The sequence below is a fragment of the Microtus oregoni genome, unplaced genomic scaffold (assembly GCF_018167655.1).
Source record: "Microtus oregoni isolate MIOR12 unplaced genomic scaffold, Mior012 000026F_ref0000081, whole genome shotgun sequence".
In the NCBI taxonomy this organism is placed as follows: Eukaryota; Metazoa; Chordata; class Mammalia; order Rodentia; family Cricetidae; genus Microtus; species Microtus oregoni.
The window spans coordinates 34,055,115-34,076,583 of record NW_024543085.1 but is presented as its reverse complement, the minus strand read 5'-3'; the positions used below and the strand labels follow the sequence as shown (position 1 = coordinate 34,076,583).

The 21,469-nt window shown below is 45.7% G+C and overlaps 1 protein-coding gene across 5 annotated transcripts in view; it reads left to right on the top strand.

The window, feature by feature from the left end:
* Positions 1 to 21,469, top strand: part of Hipk2 (homeodomain interacting protein kinase 2) — a 191,658-nt gene that overhangs the window by 131,074 nt on the left and 39,115 nt on the right. For 3 of the 5 annotated variants that reach the window (XM_041675492.1, XM_041675491.1, XM_041675490.1), the window contains exons 3-9: positions 3,890 to 4,013; positions 4,421 to 4,540; positions 6,197 to 6,283; positions 8,920 to 9,104; positions 14,315 to 14,477; positions 19,963 to 20,170; positions 21,015 to 21,136. In XM_041675492.1, coding sequence (XP_041531426.1) covers positions 3,890 to 4,013; positions 4,421 to 4,540; positions 6,197 to 6,283; positions 8,920 to 9,104; positions 14,315 to 14,477; positions 19,963 to 20,170; positions 21,015 to 21,136 — 1,009 coding nt within the window. The remainder of the gene's footprint in view (positions 1 to 3,889; positions 4,014 to 4,420; positions 4,541 to 6,196; positions 6,284 to 8,919; positions 9,105 to 14,314; positions 14,478 to 19,962; positions 20,171 to 21,014; positions 21,137 to 21,469) is intronic. The other 2 variants (XM_041675494.1, XM_041675493.1) reach the window with 1 other exon arrangement.

Genomic DNA, 21,469 nt, shown 5'->3' with positions numbered 1-21,469 from the left:
AAGGCTTAAGGAAAGATGTGTGTTTGAGGTTTGCTTACATTTGTTTACTTTGTCCTTGCATTCTGTTTTGTTTTACCAAAGTAGGCGCTGCTGAGGCATGGTGTGTGCTGTGCTAGATGCTCTCTCATGTTTTCTACTCTTGTCCCTTGTTTTAGTGTTGCCCTTCTACCTGGGAAGGCCCTTCATAGACAGACCTGGTTTCTGTTCTTTTGTCTTCATTCGTCTAGTCAGTGCTTAAGTATATAATCGTTATGGTCAAAGCAAAAAAATATTCTGCTGTATGTACATACCATAGTACCATGAGTGGCTGCCATTTCCTTCTCCTGTAGACTGAGAAAGAACAACATTCACAGGCCCTGCTCATATAGGCAGTTGCAGAAATCTATATCTGGTGTTTCTTACCAAAGGACATCACCAAAGTGTCTGCAGGGCATGCCCCGATGTTTATATCATTCATAGCCCTAGGAACAGAGGCCTGATTGAGAGATTGGAAGCTGTCAGCATGGAGGCCACAAGAACCAGTCAATAAACTTGACAGGGATTGCCCACTGTCAGATGCAGGGAAGACTCTAGGGAACTAGGCACACCTGTTCCTGACACGGGGGCTGGAGGCTGGGATGTGATGCATCCAGACACAAGGACCATAGCTGGCAGGCTGCTGAGGAAAGCCTGAGTAGGAACTCTTTTGGACAGACCTGAACCCACATGTGACTCTAGAACAGAGAGGAGGAAGAAAAGCAGCTTGTAACACTCATTTTTCTCTGATATTCTTTTCAAGCATCCCCTTCCTAAGAGATGTGATTTTTTTCTTAAATGAATAGACTATCTCCAAAGGCATCTGCCAGCTATCTCATTAGTTACACATCATGAGAAATAGGTTTGGGAGTCCTGGACTAGGGTCTCCAAGATACAGGTGACTTAGGCAGGTGATGGGATCAAAGCTCATCGAGGTGGGCATACATTGTAGAACAGGCACAGGCATCCCCAGCTTGTGGATGTTGGTGAGCACGAGCAACCTCAGTAGCCCACACACATAGGTACCAACTGCACTAAAGCAAATGAAGGCTGAAGGGGGAGGGGCTGGCAGCTGCTTCTAACAGGAATGAGTGGGGATAGGAATACCTTTTAGATGGCATCAAGGCACTTTTGTTCCTAGTGGTGATGTTCCTCTGTTCTAGCCAACTCTCCCTCACCCTTAAGAAATGCCTAAGACAGTTTACTTAGAAGTGACTTCATTTGGCTCCCAGTTTTGGAAGTTCCAGTATAAGGATTGACTGAGGCAGCACACAGGCAGGAGTATGTAGCAAAGCAAACCTTTCATACCACATGGGAAAGACTCAGGGGTAAGTGACCCACAGTCTGCCTAAGACAGTTTACTTAGAAGTGACTTCATTTGGCTCCCAGTTTTGGAAGTTCCAGTATAAGGATTGACTGAGGCAGCACACAGGCAGGAGTATGTAGCAAAGCAAACCTTTCATACCACATGGGAAAGACTCAGGGGTAAGTGACCCACAGTCTCTTATAAGGACGTATCCCCAGTAAAATTTCCACTAGGTTCAAATTGCTAAATATTCCACCTCCTTCCAATGGTGCCACACTGGAGACCAACCCCTAAATTGTAACACTCTTCTTGCTACTCAGAGCAACCGTAGTAGCATCACAGAAGCACACATATATCTGGAAAAAAAAACAAAACTTTGCAGCAAAACACTTGGGATTTTGTTTTTCAATACTATTTCATAAGGGAGATAACTCACTTGGTAACCTGAGTTTAATCTCCAGGACCCCTGTAATAAAAGCCAGAAATGAGCCAGGTAGTGGTAGTGCACACTTTTAATCCTAGCACTCGGGAGATAGAAGCAAGTGGATCTCTGCAAATTCAAAGTCAGCCTGAGCTACAGAGAAAGTTTCAGGATAGCCAGGGCTACACAAAGAAACCCCATCTCAAAAAAAAAAAAAAAAAAAAAAAAAAAAAAAAAAAACAAACAAATAACCAAAACCCAGTAATAATATGTATGCTTGTAATTCCATCTGTAGTATTAAGGGGCAGCGGGGCTGCGTTCCCGGCACCCGACCGCCTCCACGGCTAGCTTTACCCAAAATAATTACACGGAAACTGTATTCTTTTAAACACTGCTTGGCCCTTTAGCCCTAGCCCTTACTGGCTAATTCTGTTATCCTGATCAACCCATCTCTAATAATCTGTGAGCACCGGTCTTACCGGGAAAGGTTCAGCATGTCTAACCTGGCGGCTTGCTTCATGGCGTGTGTCTGCCCGGGAGTAGGGCATGGCGTCTCTCTCAGGCGTCTGCTCCCGAGACGAGAGCTGTGGAGTCTGAGCTCACTTCCTCTTCCTCCTGGCATTCTGTTCTGTTTACTCCACCTACCTACATCCTAACCAATAAAATGGGCCAAGGCAGTTCCTTTATTAGCCAATGACCTTCCTCCATCATCCATCACTAGGAAGACAGAGACAGGCAGCTTCCCTAGGGCTTGTTTCCCAGCCAGCCTAGACTTCTTGGTAAGTTCCAGGCCAGTGAGACAGCCTGGGTAGCTCCTAAGGACTGAAACCCAAGGTTGTCCTCTGGCCTCCATATACACACACATGGTAGCAATAAGGGCAAATCTAAAAAGAGGTGACGATGGCTATTTTATAACCAGAAAGTATTGCGCTAGAAGGAGAAGATGTGAGGCTGATAGAAGTGGTTTCCTTTCCTTTCCTTTATCCCAGCAAGGAGAAAAGCAACCAAACTTGCAGAAAGACCCTTGGCTCTTCACTCCCACCCCACACCCCAGCTTCTAAAGTGTGGCACAGCAGTGCTGCTGACCCGGCTCTGTGGCATGGAAACCTCCTAGAGGAAGCAGGTTAAGCTAATGCGTTTCATTATCAACACAATGCACTGAGCACATTCAAAGCAGCTCAACTGTAGTTACCCCTCAAACCCTGAGCCTGTCTCGTACCAAAGCATAGTATTACCTAGTCGGGACAGGTGCTTAAGACAGAAGGTATAGGTGCTGGAGAGATAGCTGGTGCACTTTCAGAAGACCCAAGTTTGGTTCCCAGAATCCATGTTGAGTAACTCACAACTGCCTCTAACTCCAGCTCCAAGGGACCTAGTGTCCTCTTGTCCCTCAAACAAATACACACACATGTACATTAATAAAACTTAAAAGAAGGTATATTTTGTAGTCTGATTTTGGATACCAAATACATGTGCACTTTCCTCTTTAAAATTTCTTTGAAATTTCTAGCATGTGACCTTGTCTGTCATTTGCAGGGACATTAGGTCCTACAGTCAGAAGTGATCTGTTTGGTGGGTTTATAATGGAATTCTGGTTGACTCTCAAGATGGTCTATTCATGAATGGGGTTCAAAAGTTGTAACATTGAAGAACTTTCATGGAGATTAGCCACTTAAAAAGAGTAATAGCAGTGTTCCTTTGAGGAACTGTGACACAGATGCCTGAAACAAAGACCATGAAGAATGGTTATTGGCCTTAACTGCCTTATTTTCAGTGGGGGCAGCTATTTTTATGTATGCCTGAAAGTAGACTGTTTCAGAATTCCTTTTTAAAAACCAGGCATTCTTTATAAAGAATTCCAGGTGTTCAGCTACAAAAACTAACTCCCTACTGCTTCTGCTGTTATCAGTTCATGAGCTTGTGGCCAGAGTGTGATGGTGTGACGCCCACAGACATGCGTCACCCACCTGCCCCTACTCTGCACTGCCAGGCTAACTATGTCCTCTTCTAACTAGATGATAAAGGCAAGGTTGGAGACATCATTGCAATGCAGGCCTCTCTCAAAGACCACAGACCACACAGGCATTCATGGTGTTCCCCAGGAGAGAGCTAGAGCACCAATGGTTCTTCCCATTGTTCCTCTCCAGGGCCCCTGAGATCATCCTTGGTTTGCCATTCTGTGAGGCTATTGACATGTGGTCCCTTGGTTGTGTCATTGCTGAGCTGTTCCTGGGCTGGCCGTTATATCCAGGAGCTTCCGAATATGATCAGGTAGGTCTGGGTGACACAAGAATTCACTGTGTGGCTTCATTCTCCATCCAGACAATCCTAGATTACCATTTCGCTTAGACCCTGGCCTCTGATATTCTTAAGGGCTGATTTACTGTCTCTCTTGCCTGGCTTCCTCTTATCTCCCCACTGTGTGTGTGTGTGTGTGTGTGTGTGTGTGTGTGTGTGTGTGTGTGTGTGCGCGCGCGCATCTGTCTGTCTGTTTCTTTGCTCCTTTGTTTTCTTATCTCATCTCTCCACCCTGTGTATGTATGTGTGTGTTTCTTTGCTCCTTTTTTTTTCCTCTAAAACTAATAATTCCATTTTTTCTCAAATCCGCTAGAGTCATCAGTATACCATATGTACAGTGACAGGAAAAGCCCCGACCTCTTTCTCATTTTTTCTTGCAGATTCGGTATATTTCACAAACACAGGGTTTGCCAGCGGAATATTTATTAAGTGCAGGGACAAAGACAACTAGGTTTTTCAACCGTGACACCGACTCTCCATATCCTTTATGGAGGCTAAAGGTAGGAAAAACACCCCTCCATTCCACTCTGGTGGCCCAATAGTGAAGAAAGAAGGAAAGACAAAAATGAGCTTTTGATATTTTCAAATTGATAGCTTTAATTTGACCAGCAAGATGGGAATGTAGAATATAGTTGTGAATGCAAGGTGTGGCTGGATCTGAATGTTTGAAAGACCTGTTCCTTTGGCCTCCTGCTGCCTGAGAGGCTGTATCCCCTGTAAAGACTGTTGGATTTATAGGACTTGATCCCTGGTGACTAATTTGTGCTAGCTAGATGAAGCTGCCATACCTCACCTTTAGGGAGCTCACTGTCCATGGGGGTATAGGACTAATGCCCCAAGCTCTGGGCTACCAAATGGAGTATCTTCCTCCTGGGAGGAAAGAATGTGAGAAACACAAGTGATCCAAGTGAGCCAAGAAAAAGCTAGGCCAGGGGCCAAGTTGAGGAAGAATATTTGTACTGGGCCCTGTAGGGTACAGAGGGAATTTCCTAGTATAGACTGGTGGACATTGCCCAGGCAATGAAAGCAGCCTAAGCAATGCAAATGTTACAAGCCCTTGGGATGAGGGCTGATCTGATTCATCCAGGCCCTGCTGGACACCATGAACTCTTGGTGATTTTACCTTAATGGAAACATATTTTGCATTTACTTTAACTTGTGTCTCATAATTAAAATTAACATACTTTTCCTGGGAAGGAAAAAGTAAAAAAGACCTTAAGTATGTTGTATGTTCATTTTTTTGCAGTAGGTTTAATTTTAGTGGGTTTGGTTTGGTTTTGACAGGATCCAACCAAATCCTAATAAAGTTTAAAGATAATACATACTTTCAAAAAGTTGGGATTTGGAAGTTAAGCAGGTGCTAGGCTATGAACAGATCTCCTGACATTCAATAATTATGGCAGTGAGTTGTCAAGGTCAGGTCTAGTAAGAAAAAGTCTGTAGACAGAAGAAGAGCCCAGGTTAGGCGTAGGAGATGACTACTTCTGTGTTTACCAGGAAACTCGTTCTTTGAGTTCAGCTGCTCTTAGGGATTGGGCTGCTTTAAGTGTGCTTAAAGCCAAAATAAATTACCTTAGATCCATGAATGAGTCCAAATCCCATGCCAAGTCGCCACGGTGGGTTCCCAGCCAATAGTGTATTGGGGGTCTTTGGGGGAGCAGCACAGAGCACAGGCTCTGCAAACAGGTGCCACTTGTTGGCCAGGGGCTCTGATAGGTCCCGGAGCTATGTATTCTTGTGTTCCCATATATCGTAGAAGGGGAGAGCAGTCATCCTAATGGTCATGGTTATGAGGAGCATTTAGTAAGTTAACGTGCCTTGAAACATCTAGGAGCTGTAGGCATAAGGGAGTGTTAAATAAAATAAAAATTTAAAGCATGTCAGGAAGGACGCTGGTCTTCCACAGTGAAATCTTACCTTCAGCTTACAGAAAGCTGCAGGGGCATGAGGGTGTTGCTTTCCTGCTCTATTTAGAATCTTTAGTAGCTGTATCAGAGTAGGAAGGAAGATGAGATGTAGTGTGGACGGGTAGAACGGAGCCCAAGTCTCCTTCCCTACAAGGTGAGGAAAAGACCCTGGAGCGAAGCAGGAGCTCAAGCACTTGAGATGTAGTGACTAAGAGATTCTGTCTTACCAGGTTTTCCTTTTCTAAACAGACACCAGATGACCATGAAGCTGAGACGGGGATTAAGTCAAAAGAAGCAAGAAAGTACATTTTTAACTGTTTGGATGATATGGCCCAGGTAAGCTCTGTGGATGTGTGTGTGTGGTACAGCACTTTAAAATAGACGCCTTCAGGGCAGAGCTTGTTGCTGTCTTTAAAATAGACGCCTTCAGGGCAGGGCTTGGTGCTGTCTTTAAAATAGACACCTTCAGGTCAGGGTTTGGTGCTATCTTACTCCCAGAACTCAGTCCCTGTGAGTCTGAGGCTACGTGGTGAGTTCAAGACAGCTAGAGCTAAGTAGAAAGACCCTGTCTTAAAAAACAAAAAATAGCTGGGTGGTGGTGGCGCATGCCTTTAATCCCAGCACTAGGGAGGCAGAGGCAGGTGGGTCTCTGTGAGTTTGAGGCTACAAGAGCTAGTTCTAGGACAGGCTCCAAAACTACAGAGAAACCCACCTCAAAAAACCAAAATCAATCAATCAATAAAAACCCACCAGCAGTGAGATTTATTCAACAGCAGGATAGAGTAGAAGCCCCCACTATCCTACCTCATTGACCTTACTTTTGAACAATATATGCCAGAGTTAGTAAAAAACTGAGCTCAGGAGTCCTCGTGAAGAAAGGGAGGATGGGTTACACAAGCCGGGTTGGTAGGGGAAGGACTCAGGGGTATGGGGCAGGGGTCAAGGTCAAGACAAAGGAGTCCACAGAGACTGCTAACCTGAGTTTGTAGGAGCTCACCAACTCTGGACCTGCATGGGACTGACCTAGGCTCTCTACTTATGTGTAGCTTGGTCTGTTTGTGAAGTTCCTAGCAGTGGGATCCGTCCCTGGTGCTTGACCTGGTGTTTGGGAACCCAGTCCCCATGGTGGATTTTCTTGCCCAACCTTGATGCAGGGGGAGGAGTTCGGTCCTGTTTCAGCTGGATGTGCCCTACTTTGCTGATTCCCATGAGAGGCCTGCCTCTTTCTGAATGGAGTGGAGAAGGAGTAGATGGGCTATGGGCAGCTTAGAAGGGAACAGGAGGAGAGGAGAGAGAGGAAACTGTGGTCGATATGTAAAATACATGGGAAAAAATTAGAAAGGAAGGAAAGAAGGAAGGATAGCTCCATTGTAATGGCCAGCCTTACTAATGTGGTGCTAAAAGGGCCTGAACCCATGGCCTGCATGTGCTAGGCAGGCATTCACTGCCGAGCTGAGAAGTCCAGCCCATTGCAGTGTTAGAGTTGATGCCCTTGGTTCAGTGTGTCAGTTTATAGGGCCTCTATAACAAGATAGAGTGAATTGGAGGGCTTAAGACAACACCCATGTATTCTCTCATAGTTCTGGAGGCTAAAAGTGTATGGTGTCAGTGTCCTCAGAACCACAGTCCTTTTGAAGGCGCTAGGGAACCCCACTGATATGCCTGGCTGCTCGTGGCTCCTAGCAGCCTTGGAATTCCTTACCTGCAACTGCATCACTCTAACCCTTACCCTCCGCTGGCTCTTATCCCTGTGTCATCTCTGGTCTCAGTGTCAGATCTCTTCTCCTATAAAAGCACTGGTTATTGGATTTAGGACCATCCTAATCCAATATGGCCTCTTCTTAACTTGATTATATCTGCAAAGGCCCTATTTCCAAACAGGGTCACATTTATAGCTTCCACAGATCAGGACTTGAATTTAAGCTTTTAGGGGAATCCAATTCAGACCACTACACTCAGTCACTGTCAGCTCATGAGCAGAGGCTTTTTCTTACCTTTGTGCCAGAGATAATTCCAGATCACTGGGTATTTTTAGTTAGAGACTAGTCCAAACTCGGAGCAGCCCAGAATGAGTTTTCTGTTCAGATACTGAGAAATGAAGTCGTAGTGCACCTCTTGGCAACGATGAGTGTAGCCAGGGCCTCTGCTTCCGAGGAAAGTGCCCTTGTCAGTTGATTAGTAGCTTAAATGGCCTGCGAAAACTGGAATTGCTTCCCAGAGCCCCTCTTGAAAAAAAAATAGAAAGCACCACGAAGCAAGCCTTTTAAAGGCCATACTAGTAGAGACCTGGCATTGGGAGAATAGTCCTGTGTCCAGGTACACCTCCTTGGCCGGAAGTGACTGCAGGGGACACAGAAACTAAAATCTTTCTGGTTCCAATTCAGGGGCTATGAGAAGGGAGATGTCATGAAGGTGAAGGAAGAGGGAACCCAGGCTCTTTCTCCCTCCACGATTGGATGAACTTTTTTCTATCTTCTATGCTATATCTTAGAAATTCTGAGGTAGGGGTGTGTGTGTGTGTGTATTTCTTTGTCATTATTTGATTGTAGTAAAACATACAGCATAAAGTTTCTCATCTTAGCCTTTTTTAAACATAAAGTTCAGGAGTATTTGTTATGCAATCAGTCTCCAGAACCTTTCATCCTGTGGTTATTTTTAATAAGGTGTGACAAAAGCTGCATTTTTCTTGGCCAGTTAAAACAGGAGCAGTTTTGTGCCTTATCACTGGGATATATTTACAAGTATCAACCATGGTAGCGTCTTTCTGCCCTCACCGCTACCTGGTGCCTGACTGCCTCGGCCATTCTGTTCTTACAGCATAAGAAACCCATGACCTACAGACAGTGGCAGCACACAAGACCATGGCTTCCACTGGGGGCCGTCTGCCTTCTGGCAGCTGAGATGGGCTTGAGATCGAAGGAGGTTATAGGGTATACTCTGCCTCTTATGCCCCTGTCCTTGTTTGCTTCCAGGTGAACATGACAACAGATTTGGAAGGGAGTGACATGTTGGTAGAGAAGGCAGACCGACGGGAATTCATTGACCTATTAAAGAAGATGCTGACCATAGATGCTGATAAGAGGATCACTCCCATCGAAACTCTGAACCACCCCTTTGTCACGATGACACACCTGCTCGACTTTCCCCATAGTACACAGTGAGTGTCCCGCTTGGTCCTTTGTACCGGGGCAGTACTCTAAAGGCCCAGATAGTAAAGACTTCAGGCTTTCTGGCCCTCTGGTTTCTGCTGTTGCAGTGCAGTACAGTTGCAGTTGAAAGCAATTATGATCCATCACATAAGCAAAGCTGGGGATCCGTGTTCCCAGAAAGCACTTAGAAAACTTATAAGGGCTATATTGGACCTAAGATTGCAGTTGTAGCAAAAGGAGGGAACATGGGAGACCTTGGGACCAGATGAACTTGGGTATCAGTGCACAAAGGAAGAAGTACACAAAACAACAGTGCCCTGAAGCAGTCTAGCATCAGTACCAAAGTTAGTCCCAAAGCTGTCCTGGAGTGACCTGGTCTAGTCTGTTTGGATTTGTCCATTTCCTTGCTTGCTATGGGTTGTTAGCAGGTGCTGGGGTACACTGAGCTATGGTCTTCAGAGAAGACTGTATAAAACAATGGCTGTTACCAAGGAAGGAAGGAGTGCGATGAGGCAGTGTAACAAGGAGCTGACTCAGCAGGCCAGAAGACCCACGGGTGTAACCTCTGAAGGGCGAGGAAGAAGATGGAAGTGAGCAGTCAGGGCATTGCCTGTGTGAACTCTCCAGCATGACTAAACACTGGGCATAGGGACCCTGGGTGACATGCCGAGGCCACGGAACTAAGCTTGAGAAAGCCATGCCAAAAGGAGGATTTTGTCTTTTATTATCAAAAGCACAATGCAACTCATTAAAAGACTTAGAAGCAGATGAAATGGCTGGTTAGATTTGTGTTGAATACAGACCTAACTGCTAACATATCAGTAATCTAGAAAAAAAAATAATGTCTGTAATATCTTACAACGGGGAGGGTGCTGGTAACTTAGTGACAGCCGTTTTCAAGCAGAAACCTGTTGAGCAGATTGAAGATAAGTGCAAGCAGAGTAGTAGGTGGCCGCCTTACAGAAGGTGAGGCTGTGGAACAGGAGGGAGGACGCAGAGGAGTGTCGGAGGGACAAGAGGAAAGCTTCTGAAGAGCGGGGAAACTTGAGCAAAGACTAATGGGAAGAGCCTGGTAGCAAGCGAGAGGTTCAAGGGAAAGATAACTGTGGTCGGTTTCTTCTGAGCCGTGTTTAAGCTGGGGGAGAGGTGGGCCCTGCCACTAAAAGATGCTGGGAGAAGATACGGATGTCTGCAAGGTTCACTGGATAGCAGAGGAAAGTTGAGGGAGTTCCTGTCAGACAGTTTTTGTCTCTGAAATAGATGATGAGGCCACCTGTTAAGAACAAGAGGAGTGAAGGCTTTACCATCGGAGAACATTGTGATGATTGTGGCTGGAGCGGTGGCTCGGGATAAAGCATTAGCCACACAGATGTGAGCACTGGGGTTGGGAACCAGGCGGTCTGCCTATAATCCCAGAGCTCAAGAGGTGAAGATAGAGGATCCTGGGGGCAAGCTGGTTAGCTAGACTACTTGAAGAGTGGTCAAGAAAGGCATTCAGGGGAGCTAGAGAGGTGGCGCAGTAGTTAAGAGCCCTTCTGCTTTTTAGACAAACCTGGGTTCAAGTCCCTGCACCCACATGGTAACTCAGAACTATCTATAACTTTTGTCTCAAGAGATCCAGTGCTTGCTTCTGGCCTCCCCGGGCACCAGACAAACACATAGCAAAACACCTATACGCATAAAAAATTTTAATTAAAAAAAAAAAGACACTTGGGGGCTAGAGAGGTGGTTCAACAATTAAGAGCACTTACTTCTCTTGCAGAGGACCTGGGCTGAGCTCCCAAAATCCACATCAGATCTATAATGATCTGTAACTCCAGCTCCAGGGGATCCAATGCCCTGTGGCCTCTTCGGGCACACACAATGCACATAAATTATGCATGCACACACACATACATATAAATAAAAGTAGATAAATATTTTTAAGAATTAAAAAAAGAAGATACTGTGTCAACGTCTGGCCTTCATATATACACACATATACAAACATACACATGCTCATACATACATATGCAGAATAGAATGTTAAGAAAGAAATTATGAAAGAGGGGAAGGAAGAGAGGAGAGAAACAGAGAGTAGGTAACTGGAGCAGAAGGTGACAGCAAACTAACCAGAGAAATACAGGAGGAAGCTGGGTGTGGTGGAATACATCTGTAATCTCAGCACTTGGAAGGCTGAGGAAGAGGGAAGGAGGTAGGAAGAGCTTTGAGCATTTGAGTCTGAGCATGAACTGATGTTATAAGTGACCATCCTACTCAAAGGCGTAGAGGAAACAGTTCAGTTTGTCCAGTTGGGCTGCTGCCAGGCTGTTAAGAGAAAAAGACAAACGGATAAGGAAGTTGATGATGCTGGTGATATAGTAATTATAATCCCAAATGGAAGCTGTGGAAGGTTCACCTGAGGGGAAGGAAATTCATTAGATTCCAATGAATTGTGCCCTCTGGTCAACTCTGAAGATAGTTCTGATAATAGTTATAGTTAAGTGCAGCAGATGGGTGGAGAATGAGGTCAAGGAAACAGGATGCTTTCTCTTGAGACTTAATAGTCCAGTCTGAGGGCCCAAAGAGGGAGTGGTGAGGTTGAAAACAAGGTCCTGAGGCAGGAAGTGTAGGTGTTTGACAGGTCATCTGTGTGGCTACTGAAGTATTCCTGGGTGGTCAGAAAATAGCTTGGAGTGGAGACCACTCTGGTGGCTCAGTCTCTGTGAATGAGAAAGAGAGGAAGGAGGTCTTTTGTGGATGGGAAATGGGTTATCTCACCTCAGCCTGAACCCTGAGGTGCCTGGGACATGAAAGCATAGATTCCCATCCTTGCATTTCTGCTGGGAAAGTAGTGTGCTCCCGAAAGCGGTGGTTCCCACAGGTCCCGATGACTGCTGAGAGAAGAGCGTGGAGACAGATGTTCTCAGAGCATAGGCAGCAGTACTGTGACCAAAATTAGAGTGGACTGAGTCTCCAGGCTGGACCCAACCCTTCCTAGCCTGACAAGTGGGCTGCAGCCTCCTCAAGTGTGTCTTCTGTCTCAGTTCTTTTCCATAGCAGTCAGTGAAGGAAGTCAACTTGCACTGCAAGACCCAGATGATATCTCTAATTCAGGGCACGCTTGGAACAGCCAAGTTCTAGTGTGAAGAAGGACCCTGCACCCAGCCCTTCCAAATTTTAACAACTGTGCCATTTCTCAATCGCAGGAGGCAGTTAAGGAAGTCTCAGTCTATCCCACAAAGCCAGCGCTCTATCTTTAGGAATAAAGCTAAATGATGGAGAAACAGTGAAGTGGGGGATCAGGGAGGTGGATGCCTCAGAGAGCTCCTATTGGCCATCTTAAGCCAGTGAAACAGTCACCCCAAAAAACTTGGGGCTTAGATGAGCAGGTCCGTATTCTTTGTGTTCAGTAAGGAAGCATCCATAGAGTTTCACTAAGGAGCCTTGACAATTTAGAACTTGGAAGGTCAGCCTGAAAAAGAAAGACAGGCCATCCCTGGGCCTATGTGAGAGTGGGTTGACTCTTTGTGGATTCTTAGAAGACCATGAAGAACAAGCTTGCAGGCCTGTGGACCCTTGGGGCTGGGCCTAAGCTGCTCTAACATATGGTTTTGCAGGTGAAAGTGAAAGCACTCATCTCTCTCCAGCCAGGTTCTAGTTTGCGCATGGTTAAAGCCAGTCTTCTTGTAAACTAACCCAAAGTAGAAGTACTCGTCTCATCCTAACAGTCAAGATCAACCCATTGCAGCGGGGAAACTCTAGTCTGGAGACAAGCCTTGAGCCGTCACAAAATCACTGAGTGCTTTAAATGTGTTCCAAAAAGAATGCATGCAGCATGATTTCATTGTCTTTGCTCAGGATGAAAGCGCTCAGCAGTACTCGAGGTGCGCACCAGAGGCTGTGGTGGGCATGGCGTTGTTTACCAGTGAATATGGTTTCTCTTCTCTCTAGGACCTTCGGTTTGTTTGTTTACTATGCATTGTGTATCGAGCAGCCAGTGTGATAGTCATTAACTTAGAAAGAAGTAGCAATCTCTAGGTCATGTGCATGTTCAGTTTCTGAAATTTGGAAGGTATCTTTCTTAAAAAGCATATTCTGGGGTAGCCTACAAATACCTGTTTAATCCAAAATAGAACAGACCTGTAGTTTATATTCAGTTATTGCAATAGACATTTTAAATTGTAGATTAAATGCAGCTTTATCCTGAGCATTAGCGCTTGAGGAAAGTGAAGCTAACAGAAGAGGCAGTGTGTTAGGAGCAGAGTATGGAGCAGGACACAGTGGGTGTTCAGGAGCCAGAAGGGCCAAGGCCACCAGCGGCCTTTACACTTGTGCCTACACTGCTTTAATACTTTGTAGTTAGGGGTTTGGTTTTGATTCACCAAGACAATGAAGGAAGAAAAGGGGGAAAGAGTTCTACTTCATGAAACTAGACAAGAATTACACACAGAGACGAAAGGAAGGATTAAGGAAGTTAGGAATGTGTATGTGAGGGAGAGGTGGAGGAAGGAGTGAATTGCTAGTTAGTAATTCTCTTTCAGGCAAATTATCTGTCCTAAACATATGGCTTTACTTATAAAATTGAGACAATGATCATAATTCTGTCTTGTGGGTGGTGTAAGACTGAAATGGAGATTGCAACACATACCACTGCTCTCAGTGAAAATTAGTAATCATTATATATTCATTGCTTGGCAGGTTCCAGTGAAGCCAACCAGCTGCCTAAATTCATGACCCTGGGTGGGAGAATTACTTGGCTGACCTCTAAATGGTGCTAGTAGCCCAGGGTCGCTAGAATGGGGGGGGGCATGATTTGGGGGTAGACAAGTTGGCTCTAAGGAAAGTGGAAGTAGGTTGTAGCAGCTCCTTGATATCCTTGGTTGGAGAGTCATCTTGTTGAATGAGAACGACACTGAGGATGAGCAGTGCAGTTGGAGGTGGAAAAGGAACGGAGGAAGATAAAATGCAGCATGTCTGTGATATGGGGAACCTGCCCATGCAGGATCAGGGAAGGGCAACAAGACAGTGGGGACTTCGCTCACACAGTGCTGACAGTTCCATGGGCAGACATTGAGAAGGCCAGGATTTTGAAACCAAAGAAAGCTACAGTGTTGCTTTGTTTTGCTGGATTAACCATTCTCTCCTTTTCTCACTGTTTTCTCTCCTTTCCCTCAATTTACCCCATCTCACCCTCTTTCTTGTCCCGTGTCTCTGCCTCTACCTTTTGCATAAACAGTGTCAAATCTTGTTTCCAAAACATGGAGATTTGCAAGCGCCGGGTGAATATGTATGACACAGTGAACCAGAGCAAAACACCATTCATCACGCACGTGGCCCCCAGCACATCCACCAACTTGACCATGACCTTTAACAACCAGCTGACCACTGTCCACAACCAGGTGAGTGGCAGACACCAGGGGAAGGTGGGCAGGGCTGTCACTGTGGGCATTAGGACTCAGTTTTCCCTACCAGACCCAGGCAGCTTTCCCAGTGTTATCCTTTAAGGTCTCTAAGCTGAAGTACTTGCTTCCTTGGTTAGTTTTTTAAGAGGTCACAGGGCTCTCTGTTCTGACTCCTGCTTCCTGAGATGGTACCTCTTCCCATTTTCCTCTGAGCTGAGGTGGAAATGGAGCCTGCTAAAAAGTTCTAGCACCAGCATGAGTCCCTCCCCGCACCCCTGTGTCCATATGGTCTTTATTCAGCAGCAGTAAAACCTGTCCATTCTCTAAGCCATAGAAAAGCCAGCTCTTGGGTCTTTCACCAGAATCCTAGCATTACCCAAGGGATACAGGAAGTTGACGTTTCCTTCACACAGATCCCCGACCTTCTATAGGTTGGAAGACTCAGCAACATAGAATGTTTGAAATACAGATGAGGCTCAGGAAATAGGCACCGAATGAAGAATCTCCCCACCCTAATTCACCCGCCTCCAGAATCGGAGACTCGAACTGTTACTCCCATCTTCCAATCTCATGAGTTCCCCAAAGAAGTATTCTCAGACATTGCAGTCTTAGTATCAACCTGTAATGATGATGGTGTTCCTGTGTGCTGTTGTCTCTTGTGCACAAGCACATACACACCTTCAGAGAAGAGAAATAAATACGTAAAGCTAATGTGTGAATGCCACCACCTGTTTGTCTACTTTTAGTTGGCAGGTCCTGTCACTGATGAGTCCTTGACCCCTGATCAGCCCTGTTCCCTTTCACCGTGCTGTTCCTCTTAGCTTGACTTCCAGTTTCTATCACTTCCTCTGCTCAGACTCAGCGCCGTCTGGAATATGCTGCCCCCTGGAGGCCGTCAGTGTTTTTGGTGCTGTCTTTAGAGTGAAGAGCTCATTTTCCTGCCAGCCTTGAGGTTAAGGCTTTTTTGCATCTAGGGCTTCTCAACCAGCGGTCACTGAGGTTTTCTTCATTACCCTGAGGCTTGCTTTTCCCATAAGTCTCCTTAGTAGACTCTTGATTCTAACTCCCTAACCTCAAATCCTCTGTCCCCATCTGTCTCTTCCTTCCATTACCAAAGGATATAAGAAGGCTCACGGGAAAGGGAACTCCTCTGATCATGTGTCAGGGGTCATGTGAATCCCCCTGCCCCACCAGCCTTTCCATGGGTATATTCATAGGCTTCAGACTGGAGATCCCTGACCATATCAGAAAAGGTCACCTCCATGTTTCCTGTGCTAGGACACCCATACCCATTCCAAAGAATATCACCAAAACTGAAAAACACAAAGGCAGGTCCCAAATAAGAACACCTCTGTTTTCCATGGCTCTGAGACCCACAAAGCTGGCCAGGTTGGACTAAAGCAGAAAAGGCCGTTAACTTAGTGTAATGGTGGTGGCTTGAGCCCTGGGGAAATGAAATGCTGCCCTACAAAAGCATGATCCTGAGAACAAACTCTCCATCATCTGAGCTTTGAATTGTTGTCAGAAAAGAAAGTTCTTCCCATTATAACCCAGATTTAAGCTCTAAGGCATGCTTTCCCTCCCCTGATAACGTTACTGACAGTAAACATTTATTGTGTCGGACTTTCTTCAGCATGGCATCATTCAGTCTTCCCAGCATTCATGTGGAATAGGTATTATCATTGGCAGTTTAGAGGCAGAAACGGAGGCACAAGGCAATTAGTCCTCTTCCTAAGGCAGCCTGCTGGTACATATGAGATAGGTTTGGCCTTTTGACGCCAGCAGTCTGTATCAGGGTCTGCACTCTTGAAACACATGCGCTGATGAATCCTGTGGAGGTCCCCAGATACTTTTCTAGATGGTATCGCTCTCTAAGTCCAACAAGACTTCTTTTTTTCATTAGTGACCCAGTGCTTTGTTCCTTCTCTGAGCTCCTTGGAGTTTTTCTACTCATTCTAAACATTCAGAAGTTTAGAAGCAAGAAAATACATCTACAGTTCTGTTTTAGTGGAAGGACATGGAACTAGTTCTGTGTTGCTCTTAACATATATCCAGCAGATATATAGGATCTTTTCCAAGTGCTCAGTGTGCCATAATTTTTATGTACATTGAAAAACTGTTAGTAGCCAGGTGGTGATGGTGTACTCAGGATGCAGAAACAGGCGGATCTCTGAGTTTGAGGCCAACCTGGTCTACAGAGCAAGTTCCAGGACAGCTAGGGATATACAGAGAAACCTTGTCTCAAAAAAACATAAAACAAAACTGTTAGTAACATATTGAAGGGAAAGACCTCCCCCTGGGTGTTCTTGGCTTAATCCATAGGCTCAGCCACTTTACTAACTTTTCCAAGGTATCTCATTTTAGGGCATATCCTTCTCCCAGGAATTTCAACTGGGCTTACAGGTTAGACTCACATCCTGGTCTTACAGATGTCAAACTGTAAGATGTTTAAACATCTAGAATCACTTGGCCCATCTTTGCAACATAGGTTGCCAGTGAACTTGCTTTGTCTTCTCATTTGTCTTTGTTAGCCAGGATAGCTCTCAGCAGTCCTCTCTGCCTCTCACAGACAGGTGCGATCGCTCTGTCAGAACCTCGGAGGACAGAGTAAAAGTCTCTCTCACCTTCACACACACTTCCACCAGCTGATCCATAGCAGCATTGGAAACTGAGGGAAACTGTCAGCTGCTGCTGCTCACACTGGGGACTGGTGGTCCTGTCAGGATCTGCGTTTCACTTTTCTTTCCTTGAGTCTACAAAGAGCTCATCATCTCCATGGTGAAACTTGAGCTAAAAGAGGTCCAGATCCAGGCTACACACATGAAGGCCATGTAAGGCAGGCAAGCAGAGGACCACAGTAGAGCCCAGGCCCTTCCCCCAAGTAGGCATCTGTCAGGATGCTGACTACACTGCCCAGCACATTGTGGCGGAAGTTGAGCCACACAACCACAGATTTGTACATGTGCACCATCAGGGAAGGCTCCAATTTGAAGCCCTCATACCCAGGCTGGCCCTACAGCACAAAGGCTAAGAGTTCTCTCTGAGTTTTTTCAGAGGATTCCTATGAGATGAATAGCCTATGCTCATAGAAAGCTAAGAAAACAGCAAGTAGATTAATCTGTCCCAAAGAAAGGGGTAGATGACATTTATCAAGGAAGATAACTGAGGGTCTATAGAAAGGAAAAAGTACTGAGCCAAGATGCGTACACCACATTCATGAGGCCACTGCTGGAATTTATGAGCAAATGATTAAGTGCAGAACAGGGTGCTGATGTGCAAAGTGGTCTTTAAGAGAGAATGATCCAAGGCTAGAGAGATGGCCTCTTTCAGATGACCTGGGTTCAATTCCTAGACCTACATTGTATCTCATAATCATCTGTAACTCCAGTTTCAGGATCCACAGTGCCCTTTTCTGGCTCTGTGGACACTAGGCACACACATGGTACACATATATATATATGTGTGTGTGTGTGTGTGTGTGTGTGTGTGTGTGCAACACACCCATACAATTTTTAAAATTAAAAGAGAGAGAATGATCCTGTGCCCAAGAATTAAAAGGGAAGTAGAGGGCAAGCTGTCACTAATCAGGCACTTAAAGGTCCGAGGTGGGCACCGGAGAACAAATGAGCAAAGCCAGTGGCCCTAGGGATATTTGGAAAGCAGAGGCATCAGAACAGTGACTGATTGGAGGCTGGGACAATGCAGTCAAATGGGGAGACATTAGTGCCATGGCCTCAAGCAGGGGACCTTCAGGGCCTGAGCAGCCAGGGAAAATAATGGTGTGGGGAAGACTGGAGATGAGTGTTATGTCATCAGTACTTAGAAACTGGCTCTTACGTGTGCACATGTGTCCCCCTGATACTTCCAGGAGGCATGGCGTGGAATGCTGAACCTGCATACACAGTTAAAATATGCAACTCAAGATCTAATTAAGTGTATCATAGGAGTTTGTAATCATTTTCAAATAAATTTATTATCTTGTACTAAAATTCAGCACAGAATTTAAGCATAACAAATTGTGCAGGGCTAAAGATGTAGCTCGGCAGTAGACTTGCCTAGAGCAGTCAGGGCTCTGGGTTTGTTTGATTTCCCCAGCACCACAAAATAAAAAAAGGAAAACAAGACTTTGACCTTTTTATGAAATTTGACCTTCTTTTGAAATTCTCTTTACACGTGTGTCCAGTATTTACTCACAGTCCACCTCCTCCTTATCCCATAGCTCTTACAATCTCTAGAGTAGTGGTTTTCAACCTTCCTAATGCTTTGACCCTTTAATACAGTTCCTCATGTTGTAACAGGAACTCCCAACCATAAAATTATTTTGTTGCTACTTCATAACTGTAATTTTGCTAGTGTTAGGAATTGCAATATAAATATCTGATATGCAGGCTATCTGATATGTGACCCCCAAAGGGATCGTGACTCACAGGTTTAGAACCTCGCTTCTACAGCACAGCTCCTAGACCATGTTCAGTCTGAAGCCATTGCTAACCTCTGCCTCTCTTTGCTAAGGAGAGAATATAAGCATTCCCAACAGAGTTTGCTTTCCTTCTACAGCTTTGTTTCTGTTGGAAGTTCTGTTTCCAAAGATAGATCCAGATGTTTGCCATATGCTGCTTCTACAGTAGCTGTATCCTACAGCAGGCCAAGGATAGCTGCAGGCAGCACTGTACGAGCAAGAATCTCCTTCCAGGACTCTGCCCGGGCTTCCCTTCTGGTGCATGGGCTTCTTTCCTGAGACCTGTTTATCCAGGACCCTGTTTGTCCTCCCAAGTATAGACTACCTGGATCCAAGGGGAGGAGAGGATGAGCAAAGGTGGAGTCTCGCTGGGACAAGGAGAAGAAAGACAGGCTCAGCTTTTCCCACCCTCCCTATATCATATTCCACTTTAGAATCCAAGGAACACAAAGGCTCTCAACCCAAACCTGGCCTTCTGGGATGAAGCAGACTTTAATTAAACAATGTTTTTTTTTATTGTTTATTTTTTCCCCTGGTGGGGAGGAGTGATTAGGAGCTCATATAGCCCAAGCTAGACTCAAAGTCAGTACCGTAGTATTAAGATAACCTTAAGCTTCTGATCCTTCTGCCTCAGCCTCTTGAGTGCAGAGATTGCAAAATAGATACAAGATTGCCATAGCTGTTTTTATGCAGTGCTAGGCATTGAACCCAGGGTTTCATGCATACTAGACTAGCACTCTACTAACTGACCTACATCCCCAGACCCTCAAGCAAAAGTTTTCTAGACTAAGTTAGCTTTTCAGTAGTGAGCTGTGTGGGTCTCACAAATGTGAGAATGCAGGTGCCTGCCTTCCTCTGAGGTATTCAGCTGGAGTCCTGCCCTTCTTTTTGCTTTTTTGCTCTTGATTTATGTTAGCTCTCCTTTAAATTCATTTATTTGATTTAGATTTGTGTCTCCCAACCTACCACCTCCCTCATTTTTTATTTTTGTTTATTTTTGTTTAATCCCCATCATTCCTTTAGGCTCCCACCTCCACCAGTGCCACTCTTTCCTTAGCCAATCCCGAAGTCTCCATACTAAACTACCAATCTACACTCTACCAGCCCTCAGCGGCATCCATGGCCGCAGTGGCCCAGCGGAGCATGCCCCTGCAGACGGGAACAGCCCAGATTTGTGCCCGGCCAGATCCCTTCCAGCAAGCTCTCATCGTGTGTCCCCCTGGCTTCCAAGGTAAGGCCAACCTGGTTCTTGCAGGACCACCTCGAGGGTTCTTACCCTACTGCTTCCTGGAATGCCCACTGTCAGGGAGAAAGCCCTCCTGCTTCCATTCATAGGAACGCTAGTATCACTGACCGTGGAGGCTGCTCTCCCAGTGCTGCCAGCCTAGAAACAATGCGCCTTGCGCTCCAGCACCAAGTCCATTTGTTGTTGTTCTCAGCACCTGCCAGAAGCTGTGGCCCTCGCCAGCTGCCTGTGAAGAGGCACATTGTCTGGTTCCATTGTTATGCTGATGTCAGCTCCAGCTTTCCTTGCATGAAATGCTCTCTGAACGTTATCTGTAGAAAATTGCCAGTCTCTGACAGCCAGCATAGGCCCACTTCATGTGGAGAATAGAAATTTGTCTGAAAAGTGCCTCCCTGGGCCTCCTCCCCTTTGGCCTCGATCCCAGAGCTCCTTTCCTGTGGACGTTAAGCAGTTAGAGATGGCTGTGTACCTCATCATACTTCACACGGAAAGCTCAAGGACAGAGCTCAGCAAAGCGGCCATGTGAGCATGTACACCGGTGCTCGGGTTCCATCTGTACAGTCCTCAGAGAGCCCGCCACTGTCCCCATGTTCTTTGCTGTGACACTCAGCTGTTCCTTTCCTCTTGTATCTTATCTGTCCTGTTTTGGACCTCACATAGTTTAACTTTGGAGAGGTGTGTTTGTGGGGAGTCGGAGACTACTTTAAGTTAGCAGCTAAAAGGAAAGTATCCCATAGCTGAGCATTAAAGCTAACTCAGTGGCTAGGAGGGGTCTCTTCATCCTTCAGTCATTCACCTCCCTCCTGTCCTTCACCCATGTACTAAACAGGCCTGCAGGCCTCTCCCTCCAAGCATGCCGGCTACTCAGTGCGGATGGAAAATGCTGTTCCCATCGTCACTCAAGCTCCAGGAGCTCAGCCTCTTCAGATTCAACCAGGTCTGCTTGCTCAGGTAATTCTCTTCTGTATTGCTCATATTCCCATTGTCCATGTCAATGCTTTTCCAAAAGACATGTATCTCTACTGACTCCCTCCCTGGTAATGAGGTAGGAGCTTCCAGGCAGTGGAATATGTCAGTAATATTCTAAATGATCCCTGAGTGAATTACCTCCCTAAGTATCTAGTGACAATTCCAAGAAGAGATTTAGATACAGGGAGTCTAGGGAAATTAGTATTTTACCTTTGTAAAGCAAATCATCGAGGAGACCTGGGTTTTAATCCTAAATCTGCTAGTAATTCTCAGTGACCTAAGGCAAGTCAGTTAACATCTCTTTGCCTCCAATTT